This window comes from Galendromus occidentalis, unplaced genomic scaffold, assembly GCF_000255335.2.
Source record: "Galendromus occidentalis unplaced genomic scaffold, Mocc_1.1 scf7180000076820, whole genome shotgun sequence".
In the NCBI taxonomy this organism is placed as follows: domain Eukaryota; kingdom Metazoa; phylum Arthropoda; class Arachnida; order Mesostigmata; family Phytoseiidae; genus Galendromus; species Galendromus occidentalis.
The window spans coordinates 96,066-109,504 of record NW_003804809.1 but is presented as its reverse complement, the minus strand read 5'-3'; the positions used below and the strand labels follow the sequence as shown (position 1 = coordinate 109,504).

The following is a 13,439-nucleotide window of genomic DNA, read 5'->3' as shown; positions in this document are numbered from 1 at the left end:
TTCCTCGATTATCCGTTCAGTCAGAGCTTTTATCCCACCGAAGGCACACCCAGAGAAAGAGTGTGATGAAAGAGCTGCGGTGGTCTCGAGACCGGAGTTCCGAACGCTTGCAAGATGACGTCATTTTTGGTTCGCGCCGAAAAAAAGCTTAGAATTCTTGTGCACTTGCTGTTCTCTTTTTCCCCGTTCACGGAGGTGATGAGCTCATCGTTGAGCATTATTCTAGGAAACTGAGTCACGGTGTGAACGAGGCCACTTCGACAACAAAGCGGGAAAATCAGCGGCGCTATGTTGTCCTTCCATTGAAGCCGCTCTCCGATACGAGAGATGTTTTGTACGATCACTCTCCGGAACAGTGACCGCGCCGACACCTGCTGCTTCTAGTTCAGATCCTAGTGACAGAGACGGACGAGGAACACATGATGCAAAAAGGCTCTTTCCCTAGCTCAACAGACCAGGCTGTTCACCTCCTGGGAGCACCGTCAGAGAGGCCAGTCCGAGAAGCAGGCTACTACCTCATTGAGAAAATTCACGGAGTAGAACAGACATCAGGTGGACCACGCAATCAGACCACGCAATATCCAGACGTGCTATCGTGCCTCCCATATATCACATATACATAGTCATCGAATCTTGAGCATACTCATGCGTGTGTCTTGGACCTCCCGTAAATGATGCTGGTACAACCACTATCTCACCGAGATCATCGGGATCGACGTTCCCATCGTTTTCCATCGCAACGCGTAGAGGAATAAATTCTACAGAGCGCAACTTTGTTCGGATCAGTCGGATGAATAGGAGACGCTCGGTTTCAATTCGGCGAACATAGGTACCACTTATCGACCGAATATTTATGAAACGATTGCCGACACCGCAATATGATTATCCGATAATAATAGTTCATAGCGCTGACTTTCTTTTCGCCTCCACCACCGGTTCATGGCTCTACCATGTTCATGTTGAGATGATATCCGTCCTCACCTTGCCAGAATAATACAGGATTCTGAAGCGTCCTAATGCCTTATGATGCGATGCGTCTCGGATATTTCACGAAGATTCGGCTCCGAATGTTCTTCGGGTGCCAGATCGGTGATGAAAAGCCTCGGTTATTCAACCTCTGAAGGAACGCGGCCCTACCCTTTGCCAGCCCGATTAGATAGGCGCTTCCTGGTATCCGACGCCGACGGCTCGTGAACTTCGGAATAGGTCTTGAACACCAGAGGCATTAAAATCATATCGACAGAGGCATCCCCCAAGGGAACGGAAGTCTTTTCGCACACTTCGCGAGTTTCTCGATCCTTGACCCTCATCGTGGAGAGCTCGATGAAAAAACAATCCGCTCAGAGTGACTCATGCCATCGTTGTTCGGGAACCTCCCGGAAATGAAACGAATATCGCTAACCTCATCTTCATTGAAGGCTCTATAGAAATGTTCGGAGGGTGTAGAGAGTCATCATTGAACAAGCGAATTCGCGCCGACTTCAACCGCAAGCGAGGTATAAGCCTTGAATAAATACCGCGCTCGTCTTCTATCTCGAGCAATAGTGCAATGAATCGTGGAACAATGGTTCGCATCTGAGCTTACGCTTGACCTAGGTACGACCATAAACCTTGGCAGCGACTGAACTCCGGACAATGCGGGGCCAAATTACCATTGGTACCTGTAGCCTACTCATGCCGTATCCCCTCCGATACGGAGACACCTGCGTATACGAACGCCTTCGACGATTCTTCTAGTTGGGCACGTGTCGGCCATACCTGACGGGTAGGAAGAGGAAACCGCGGATTATCAAACCATCGGCCATCGTTGATATGAATCGATGCGACTTCACTGGATGATGAATCACTTGGGTATGAGATGATGGAGGGCAGAGAGGACTGTCTTCACCATAGACTCGAAGCAGGGAATGGAAATCGTGATGAGGCCTGTCTGCGGCGAAGAGCGCCGATTTTCAGGACCAGCAAGGTCTCTCATAGGAGTCCACCGGATCTTCTGTAAGAATGGAGCCGAAATGCTCTTTTCCGAACAGACCTCAGGGGCCTCACTCGTTCGCTCGATTTAACAGCGGGACGTTTTTCCCCGCGTGATGTAAACTGGCTCCCCCCACATCGCTGTCGATACGATGCAACACAGGCCAGGAATTCTGAAGATTCGTCTCTCTCACACGGGTTAATGGCGACTTTCGGCCGCACCTGGGCTTCCCCCTCATATTCAGATTTCTTCAAGGGGATCGAATGCGAATCCATATCAGATAGATCCAAAAATATTGCGTAGGATACTGTATGAGCCCCATTGAGTAAGCCTCCTCCTGTGAGAGCCACCTGCATATCTGCGCTGCAACCAGGTCCTACCACAACTCCGCTACACTGTCAATGCGGGCACGTGGTAGGATTGCTCCCTTACGGAGTGCACTTTCTGCAAATGGTCCGGGGACTTTCCCTAGGGCATGGTTCATAAACTACTGTGAGTTCCGTTTGAAGCCCCATAGCAGGTAGAGCATCCTCCGCTCGTGCATAAGGGGAGCGCATCGCTCTCTTATACCGTCGAAGCGCGCGCGTCCTTCACATCTTGGTGCTCGAGCTAGAGTCGATCAAGTTGACTGCTCCGTCTATACAATTCGAGCAGTCATCTCTCTCCGATGGGAAGATGATTGTAGTATCGAGTGCTTTACAACTGTCAATAAGCGATGCCTGGGTATTTGCCTTCCTTGAGCCGAGCCAACTCTGACAACGAAGATTCGGAGCGGTCGCTTGGTGCTACCCGAGTGGCTCGTTGAAAGAGTTACGCGGGAGAGCTCGTTGCGAAAGCAGCAGAGAGAGGGCGCGGGCCGATCTGGTGAAATGATTCCGTTCGGACTCCTTCTAGCTTTTTCGAACGCTCCGAGAAGCATTCATGGTGAGGATAGAGATGCTCAAGGAGAGATTAGGCGATTTTCCGACGCTTCCCCAAAGGTGTGGGTCTCCCGGACCTGGAGCCGTGGAGCGTTCCGGACTCCACATTCACTCGCGCTACATCAGCTCGCGGAGGGGCTCTGTGAGATTCTCAGCATCAGCAGGACTACACCAGTCCAAAGGCCCTAATGGATTCCGCGGAGACGTATCAAGAGGAACTGATCACGGAATCAGCCAAGAAGGCCATCGGTCTTATCTCCGGTATCGTCATTCTGGCTCCTCTGGCATCGAGACCTAGCGCTGGCCTCTCCATATTCGGAATGCGACTCCACAGAGAATTCCTACCCCTTTTCTCTCGGCAGAGCTCTCGCCAACGAGGAGGGGAGGGGCGGAGGAGATTCGGAACTCAGGGCGTGAATCTGAAGGCACCGTCCCGCCGACATGAACCCGAGACGAGCTCATTACAGCGCAGAGTTGATATGTGGACCAAACTTGAATCTGAGGCGGTGCGGTAGAACGGCGGTTCGGCCGTCTAGTAAATCTTCGTAAATATTCCCAGGCCCGGGCTTCCATCATTCCAAAGCCCTTCGGAGAGGGGGCTCCTATTACAGGGGAGCTCCTCATGATTCTACGCGCGGTTGTGGGATGACGGTGATTAGGAAGCCGAAACATCAGGAAGCTTGATTTCTCGTGACTTCTGAAACTCGAGGTACTGTCGAACCCGCTCATAAAAGACCTCTCGGGGAATTGCAAATGGTCTCTAATATCCGGTTTCTCTACTATCCGAGGTACAGGTTTTCCATAGATAAACCTGAGAAGTCCTGTTCTCGTATTACTCGGATGCCCATTCCATGATGAATGAAGTGTGCACTGAAGTGCGAAAGCATGCGCTCGGACTGATTTTTCGCTCGAATCAGTTCGAACCGGGCTGCCAGTGTTGCTCCATGAAGGGTTTCTGTAAGCCTTCCTCAGCTGCGTGAGTCTTCCACTTGTGATCCCCCGGCTCTCGGCTGAAGGGAGATGCATCTCTTGACTCCCATTCTTGTATGTTTTATTGCAAACCCATCGTAGATAATTGACGGGTTGGGGATTATTCACGGTACTTGAGAACAAGCAATCTTGACGGAGGGATTTTGTCTCGGAAATTGAGCGCAACCAGACCCTAACCTGCTCCGCGAGCTTTTTCTTGGGGCAGGGGGCTGAGCCATTGTCTTGGTAGGGGCGAATGCTGATGCTGGACCTTAACATGGAGCCCTATGGACCGGCAAGAGATCTTAGCGGGAGTCGGGGCCCCTGCCCCCCTGGATCCGCGACTGGTTCCTGATTTCCGTCCCGCAATTCCCTAAAGACGAGAGCGGCGTCCGCATCTCTCGAGACTCACCGAACTCTCCGAATCTGGGGCCCTCCAGTCTCCGAATCATGGAATCTATCCCATCGGAGGCTCATTGACGGCATACAGGGAATAACGAGCCATAGGTACCGAGGACGTCACAGCATCCCCTATTCTAATCGGTGCTCGGAGATAGCTGGTTTCCCAGCTGGTATCTGTTCTTCCCAACCCAATCAATATCAGAGGCATATCCTTCCCCTTCACTCTCAATGAAGGTGTTATCATTGCTCTCATACCCGGGTCTCGCGACTGCCAAACTTCTTACTACGAAATGCATACCACAACAATTATTTCTGTCAATATCTCGTCCTCCTGCGTATGCTCGCTCATCCACCGAACGCCGCAGAGAGCTCACGGACATTTAAACGGCTGGGCACCGTTTGATTGGCTGAGACCTCTCCAAAGATCTCTCCTCCTCTATGTCCAGATGTTCGTCTGGTGCTGCGCCATCATGCTTCGGCATTGTGGCCGTCCTCCTTTCGAAAACCCTGCGCGCTGCTACACCACAGGGGATCAATGTCACATTTGTTTACGTTCACTGAAAGGAGTGATGGTCGGTCAGGCTGGAGCTGAGCGACTCCAGATCGTAAGCGATGTCTCTGTGTGCGTTGGATATATTCACCCGTGATTCTGTGTAGCCCTGAGTCGAGAGTTCGGCACTCCGACTACCGCTCGGTTGTGCATAGCTTGTGTATCGGCAAAGATGCACTCCAGCTCACGACCAAGCTCACGACGCTGTGAGCTGTGAGCGATTTCTCGGGCAAGAGTCTCGTACAGGAGTCCCGATGTCATGCCAAGATATGGTCCCCTGGCCGCACGTCGCGCCAGGGGAGTTCGATTATTACGAGGAGCGTGCAGGTCCAGGCGAGATCATGGTTCAAGCCTTCGACCAGAACCAGCAGGTCGGGCACGGGTTGCAGGACCGTCAGGGCTCTCACGAATTCGCCCAGGTGAGTTGGATCGACCAGTGAGATTCTAATCTACCGGAGCTCTCCTGAGGAGAACCATCCGTCTCAGTGACGCCGATTCAGAGCTCGTTTTTAGAGAAAAGCCCACCGAGCCTCAGTCCTCATAGCCGAAACATTTTCCGTAGGCCTACGCGGCAGCAGTCAGTCTGGCTGCCCGTTTCCAGCCATCGCAGTTGAACATCGTTGATGAAATCGCTGTCGACGGTGAAATGCCAGATCTGCCGGAGGTGCTCGATTTGGTAAGCCAGAAAGCAAGCTCAATCGATGAATCGGAATGTATCGAATAGATATGTGATTAGGATTAACCTGATCGATCTCATCTTCGTTATCAGCATAATCCGCTCCCTCATCGGAATACTATCCCGTGCTCCCAAGACGTGGATCCAGGATCGTTGGTTTTGGTCTCGTCCCAGGATCCATTCGCAGGATTGCCGGTCTTGCATCTCGACAAGAACACGATTCTCGACTTCCTCCAGGCGCCTCAATCAGAGAGACCACCGGGTTCCAGATACCTCGAGGCGCAGACTCAGAGCACATCACATTCAGGTTTGTCCTAATGAAGGAATGAAGACTCTCCCGAAGGACGCATGGCGGTGGCACAGGTCCCAACACTGGACCCCCGCTGGGGCTAGACTTCTTTCCACCGAGAATAAAATCCGGACCCATAATTTCTCTGAGAGTGATCTGATCTTCCATTGCGTTCCAGCCTCTCAAGCATCGTTACCGTTCTGTCTCGAAAACTACAGTTATCCGTCGCTGCCGTTGGTCCAATCAGCAGCCGCTGCGTGCAGTAGTCAGCAAGCCGGTAATCAAAACTATCCGATTAATCACAAGCAGATGTTGGCTCAGAAATATGCGGCTGAAGAACTCCAGAACAGTGCCTTCTGCCACATGGTCCATGCTGGAATGGACACCAACGATCCGACCGCAGCACTGCATCAACTTTTCCTTGGTCCGGTAAGTAAGATCTTGAAAGTACTCAACGCGCTCAGTAATTCTGCCAGGACCCTGTCCATCAACCTAAATACTCCGCAGGACCCTATGCAACAACAGCAGCAGCAACAGCAACAACAGCAGCAGCAACAGCAGCAGATGAACAAAGACGACAATCCGACCGATCTTCTCGAAGGAACGATTGTGGGCGTTGACCTTTCATTATCGAAGAGTCATGCAAATACTTCATTATGCCCACAAAACCGCATACCCTCCCAAATAGTCAATCGTCAAGATTATCCGACCGTATCCCGACCGCCTAAGAAAGATCGTTTCCAACGATCGCCGCCGAAAGAAGCTTGTGGGATCTTCTGTGATGAGTGCGGTCTTTTCTACGACAAGGAATGTTTGATGCATCGAATCATGGTGATAGAGGATCAGATGGTCCAGCCGAGAGCCTTCGCTTCGTTACCCTCCAACCATCTATCGATTCAAAACCTCTCATCGAACGCTTCTGAGCCTGTGTTCGGAGTGTTCAGCAAGAAACCCATACCCAACAGAACTGTTTTCGGACCCATGGAGGGCGTTCGAGTGCAGGTGACCCACAAGTCGAATATGCCTTTCCCGATTTACGTGAGTAGAGTTTGCATTTTCCGGAGTTTTCCACAACACGCGTCATGAATTCGCCATATCATCTAATTCCGCCGCCATCTTATCGTCGTTCCAGATTTCCGAAGATAAAGACGGATGCGTCCTCCTGGACACGAAGGATGACGAGCGTTCGAACTGGATGCGTTTCGTCCGCTATGCAAGTTCGCCAGTAGAACAGAATCTCGCCCTTTTCCAGCAGGGATCCCAGATTTTCTTCAAGTCAATCGTGCCGATAGAGTCGAAGACCGAGCTCAGGGTTTGGTACTCGGAGGGTTACTCCCAGCGCTATCGACTCTGGCTACCTCAGGAATTTTATGTTTGCTTCGACTGCGACCTGCAATTCCCCCACACGGATATGTTGCTCCACCACATAATGAGCGAGCACAACGACAGCCCGGCTTCGCAAGAAGCTCTCAGAAAACCGAAAATGCATCGATATCCGAGCGGGAGCCAATGGAACGAAGGCTCGATGTCAAGGCAACTCTCCCCTCAGCACCTGATGAACATCGCGCAGGCACCTTCGCCGGGAGAGGTACGACTGTCGAGAGCGTCCTGATGCGATCAATGACTAATCATCGATTGTAGTCGATTGCAGAGGGATGGGGGCAAAGGGAGCTGTAGGGTCTTCATCCCTCAGAGTCTTTCTGCTTTTCTAATCGGTCTCATCCGCGTATTTCAGTTGTCAAACGTGTTCTGTGAGCCGGTCGAGAACCAGGTACAGAGGAAAGGTAAACGCGCGATCAACCCGCGTCAGCCATGCAATCAGGAACTCCTTCCTTACAATGCGGAAAAAAGCATGGATTCGGTCGAGATCATCGAGCATATAACCCAAGCGATCGGTGCCGATTGTGCCGGAAATCTATCCACCGACATGATTCCCAACAATTATCTGTCCCTGCAAAATCAACACGTGACGCAACTGAAGGAGCCGGAAGCGTTCTTCAATGTTCGCACCGAGTATCCAGAGGAAGAGACTCGCGAGATCGAGAAACGGCCCGAGGGATCGATCATGCAAGAGGTTCCGAATGCCGAAGAATTCGACGACACGCTCTACTACACCTGCAAGAAGAGGAAGACCGATGCCACAATCCGGGAGCGTCTCAAAGTCGATAACAGCAACGCCCCGATGCTCCATAATCAGGAGGAGCCCGAAGCGGTCGCCGAGGAACCCAGGACCGTGCCAAGTAAAATATCGAAATTCTATCAGCGCCACAATGAAGAGTCGAGCCGGAGTCCAGACACGAGCTCACAGTCCGACTCGTCCTCGAGCTATCGGTCCGACGAAAGTTCCAGCTCCACTTCGGACTCGTCTCGATCCTCGGTGCTTTCGGAAGAACCTCCTCCGCCGAAACGACTGATCAAAAACATCAAGAACAAACACTACGTTAGAGCCGACAGCAACATCGTGGAAATCGATTCCCCATTGCCCGAATCGGAGGAGAGCGCCGATATCTGCGACGAACTCGCTGCCGCGGCACCGACCGAGGCGGAAAAACCACCGAGTCCGAAAGCCACCTTCATGACGCCTCTCAAGAAAAAACTCCCTAAACTCATTCCCGAGGAATATCAGATGTCCAATCAAGATAAACAGCCAACGACGGATTCTGCGACGCATCTCGAGGTGCAGAACGCCGAGATCACCTCGGCTGGATGCAGCGAATCGATCGAGTCGCCGGCCGAGAAGGAATTAGAAGAGACGCGCAAGGACGAGAAACGAACCTTCCCGTGTTTGCTCTGCGACGCAGAATTCTACTGTCGTATCATGTTGAAAGAACATTCGGAGCAACACAGCACACCCGAGGGCTTCAAATGCACCTTGTGTCCGAGAGTTCTAAAGGACTATATGATGATTCGACGTCACATAAAGCTCTATCACATCTACCCCACAACAAAATCATTCCGATGCGACGTCTGCGGGAAAACCTTCTGCCACACCGACAAATTTCAGCGTCACATAAGGGTCCATGAGACTGGCGATAAGAAGTTCAAGTGCCAGCAGTGTGGTAAAATACTCAGCCGCAAGGACAAATTGGCGAATCACATGAAGAAGGTGCACTTCTCGGACAAATCGGAGGCGCAACAGGTGAGTTACGTGACATCCGACCTTTCGAGTTAGGATCGTTCAAGTATTCGAATTATCATCGACTTCCGTACCTCTGGGTTCTGATTCAGCATCCCTTTCTCCCTCGCAGACAGAACACCGGAATGGACTCGACTCGAGTCCGAAAGCGAGCCCCGACTCCACACAACCGACATTTCCCTCGGGTCAGGAAGTCACCGATGAAAATCAGAAGAAAAATGGTGTTAGCCGGTGCCGCCTGAAAATCGAGGGCACCGGGATCAAGAAGGAGAGTTTCCAATGTGACAAATGTCCAAGGGCCTTCCGGAAACGGGGGATGCTTGCCCAGCACTACGCTAAGGGTCATCCGGAGGTCTCATTGGAAAACACGTCCCTGAACGATGAGTTCGAAAAAGTCATCACCGAATTTCCGTGTCCTTATTGTGACAAAAGGTAGGCGAGCGTCTCCAGTCGTATCTCGTGTATAGTGCCTCTATATGGCGAATCCACATTCCTCGAATCAAATTCCAATGGCAACAGGGGGAAATTTCTCACTTCATGAGGAAGACTGTTGGAAGGGATCGTGGAGGCTAAGAAATCGTCATATAGTCGGGAAATGCCGACTGAAGAGCGCATGGATCCCAGATGTCACCGACGTCCTGGGATAAAGGGAATATTCTTCCGCATTTCAGCTATAAGTCGAGCACGAAAAGGAAGCAGCATATTCTGAAGAAACACCCGGATCAAGAGATTCCACAGAGCTATAAAACCATGGCCGCTTCAGTGAGATCTACTTATGTAAAGTGTCCGTGGTGTCCGAGTCAATACACAGTCAGATGTAAACTGTATTCTCATCAGAGGAGCAAGCATCACGAGATCCTAGATATTCTAAACCTCACCGGTAAGTAGAACCCGTGATCGGCATTGATAACCTTATCAAGGCGAGGAGGGATGCGTTAATAGTTTTCCTCTCGCTGAATCGACAAATAGGTACGCTCTGGAATGATTGTTGTTGCGGTGAATTTTATTGCTTTCGCTTAGCCGCAATAGGAGTTGTGTCGAATATTCGGACGATTTCATTCGGCATGCGTCCATGCCAGGGCTTTTAACGGCTCAGAGGTGTCGAGTGACTGACCGGAAACCATGGATGACAAAAATTATCATCGCAATAGTTCGGCCTTGTAGATGATTTAGCATTTTGAGAAACTATGCGGAAATTACTCTGTCATCCAGGAATCGAATTCTTGCCCAAGTGTCTGAATTCTAAATGTCCCGTTCCCTAATCTCCGCCGAACGTTGTGTGCCTTGGCGGCTCGACCTCACTAGAGAACGTTCCCCCAAACCGTCTCGGAGCAGACTCTGTAATTACATCATGATTGATGACTCGTGTCTCGTTCCAACAAGGTCGCGAACTATGCGGTCCTCCAGGTTACTGGCCGCGCTGTGACATTCGGACATCTCAAGAATCTTATCGTCTTGATATTGTTAGGAGTGTCCCGAAGACGATTCGATGCTCGAGCTTGTCTGAATTATGTTGAGGAGCATTCGGGACTGCCACGCTCCATTCTTGAACTAAGAGACCCTTCCAGGGATCACCGAGGAAGCCTGGGAGAAGAAGATTCCGGTTTCGAAGAAGGCTGAATGCATGGGGATACAGGCCAAGCTCGAGGCTGAACTGTTGGCAAGAAAAGATCTTCAAGAAGCAGCTAAACTGTCTCAGCAACAATCTCAGCAAGAAAAAAAGTCAGCGAAAAACCCGGGTACCGATCATCATTGACAGCATCGTCAACGAATGGCGTCCACGACACAATGCGAAAGAGCCAAAGATCATTAGGTAGCTTATCATGAATGCCCTTAAGGATACGGAGTACGAGCGAGCAGCTCGTTCATCCGGGGACTCTGCTCGTAATTCCTACAGGGTCATCGATCGGACGAGCTATGTGGGAATTGCATGCTACTGACCGGACGATCACGGATGCAAATGGTCTTTCCCATGGATCGTAATCTCGTTTCCAATTAGGAATGCCCACCCCGAATCCCAATACACGAAGACCTTCTCCGCGCATTTTGCCAAGCGAATGAGTCATTTTCAAACGACTACCGTCTTCTATTGTACAATCGATGTAATATACGCAGCTGAAGAACATGCAAATAAAGAAGCAAACGAACAATGATAATGAGAACAGTCACCGTAAAGTCCGACTACTTGATCTATTGCTGAATAAATCATCCAATCCACCGACTCGATCTTTTATTCACTAAAGTATTAGCTGGACCAAGTTCCTTTCGGTATTGTAACCTAATAAGTAGCGGTTAGGTTTTTAGTATTTATATTCAGAAGAGATCTGAGAAACTGTACAGAGTTTTTCCAGGTCACGCTGGCCATCGAAAGATCCCTCGGTTCCGAGGACTCGATGGGAGATCCAAAGGACACAAAGGGACGACCTGACGGTATTTACAGATTTATACGATCATCGGAAACTTCGCAGCTTTTGCCCTCCGATTGCGCTCTCTCCCAAGACATTCCTTCCGCTCGGACAGGAATGTCTTCAGGATCATGATTCCCCTTCATTCACGGAGATTCGCCCATCGTTCGGCGGTGCTTCGACCATGGGAAAATTGTTCGCTTCGGATTTGGCTTTGCTCCGAACCGGGAGCAGTTGTCGCGCCGCTAGACAGTCGAACACCATCTTCAGATGCGGATCCCTCCGGAACACGTTCTGAAGGTCCGGTCGTCGCCATATCAGCACGACGGTTTCGGTATCGATCGCCGTGAACTCGACGTTCTGGTCCACCTCTCTACCGAAGCATTTCGCGGGATCCACGAATTCGAACTGGAAGTACTCCGTGATAGGCTTTCCGTCGCGACTCAGTATGCCCAATCTGCCGCGGATTACGAGACTGATGTTGTCGCCGAGATGGTTGACGTCGAAAACTTGACCGGATTCCAGATACATCACCTCGCGGGCGGCGTTGTACACGAACTCGAATTCCTGTCTGGAGATCCGCAGCGGCTCGAGCAGTTTCGAGTAGAGGTTTTCTACAGCTTTCGGGAGCCTGGTGGTTTTCGGGATCATGTTGTACGCGAGATAGGACTGGACGAGGTTCATGATGGTGAAGATCGCGTTCCACATGAACGTGTCCAACGCACACAGCACCAGCCAACCCCACAGAGCGAAGAACAAACATGCGAAGAAGAGAACTATCCGTAGAAACAGCAGACCTTTCAAGCCCGGTGGAACGCAGTACGATAGGAAGAGGCACACGTTGGCGAAATGGAAGAGCAAGTGATTCGTGGGGAGCCATCCAGCTTGACACGGTAACGACTCCAACAGACCCATATCAGCCGCGAGAAAAGCCAACTGAGAGGACTCAGGTCTGTTCTGTGGCCAAGAAACCGGCGAGCGCAACTCAAGACGTACAAGCGTTCCAAATGGAGAGGGAACCGTCATGAGAAGAGCCACGTTCCGGTATCTCGAGATCAAACTAAAGAGCAAGAAAAGAAACAAACGGCAGCACTCGGCATCAGTGTTATAAGTCGAGTTCGCGAACGTCGCGCGACGCAATGCTGAGCTGGGAACGCAATGCTGAGCTGGGAACGCAATGCGCTGTGGGTGATTCATTCACTCTAAGTTCTAGTGTTGCAACGGGAATCTCACGAAACGGAGTGAACCGGGGAACTCCCTAATATCGTTCCCGATGGACGATGAATTTTTCGCTTCTTCGGGTGACCTTCGAGAAATCGGGATCGGTCCGAAGGTTGTCAATTGCAAGCTGATGTCCTCCGTGCAAGGCGCCGAGTACACGGACTCCTCGAGCGTCAGGATGTGGGTGTCCCTCAGCGTATTGTTGAGGACGAATTCCCCATGAGACCTCATCGTTCTCCTCTTACTTATAGGCCGTGTTCGATAGCTCGATTTGTGCCATTGCTCCATGAGTCCTTTGTAACATCACCCAAAGACGAGAGAGTATGTCGGTCACTGATAAGGATTCATGTCCACTCGTCATGACTCCTAGGCCATCAAGCCCGTTTCGATTGATGACTCCTCCTCGAGAGATCGCGAAGGCTCCAGGACTTGTCTACCGATTCTGGGAGCGCAGCTGAATACCCGGATGTGCGATGCTCTCGACGCGTCATGAGTCATGACGACCCGGAGATGGTTCGCTCTCGCTTCGGCGAAAAATATCTCCCAGGCCCGGATCCTTCTGTCATGCTCTAGCACGGAACTTTGCGAGCTCCCAGAGGCGACGAGAGCACCGAGAATGATCTTCCAGAGGCACTTGGAGGTCATGAGTATCTGCATATACGCTTGCTAAGGCTGGGAATCATTCACGGCATTTTTTTCGAAAATACGCGTCAATTTTCACCCACATTGACTTCCTCTAAAGGATCGCCTGGGAACACCGAGAAAATTCACGGCTTCCGGCGCAACCGCGCTAATTTCCCGCCCTAACCCTGGGTATTGATATGGAAAGGGCGGGCTCTGAATGCGGCGGTCGGCAGGGGGCGCAGGGCGAGCATTTCCCTACAGGGAGGAAGAATTCC

The 13,439-nt window shown here is 51.2% G+C and overlaps 2 protein-coding genes across 2 annotated transcripts; one reads left to right on the top strand and one right to left on the bottom strand.

The window, feature by feature from the left end:
* The first annotated feature begins 5,067 nt into the window (after positions 1-5,067).
* Positions 5,068-11,133, top strand: LOC100901481 (uncharacterized). Its single transcript, XM_003740194.3, has 10 exons — positions 5,068-5,232; positions 5,376-5,489; positions 5,583-5,796; positions 5,957-6,207; positions 6,325-6,816; positions 6,911-7,366; positions 7,514-8,917; positions 9,027-9,346; positions 9,586-9,794; positions 10,483-11,133. Exons 1-10 carry the CDS (start codon positions 5,068-5,070, stop codon positions 10,668-10,670), a joined length of 3,813 nt encoding a protein of 1,270 aa, XP_003740242.2. The 3' UTR covers positions 10,671-11,133.
* LOC100901339 (blood vessel epicardial substance-like) lies at positions 11,134-12,272 on the bottom strand. The gene has a single exon (XM_003740193.2). The coding sequence runs from the start codon at positions 12,232-12,234 to the stop codon at positions 11,449-11,451; it is 786 nt and encodes a 261-aa protein (XP_003740241.1). The 5' UTR covers positions 12,235-12,272; the 3' UTR covers positions 11,134-11,448.
* Between the last annotated feature and the right edge of the window lie 1,167 nt (positions 12,273-13,439).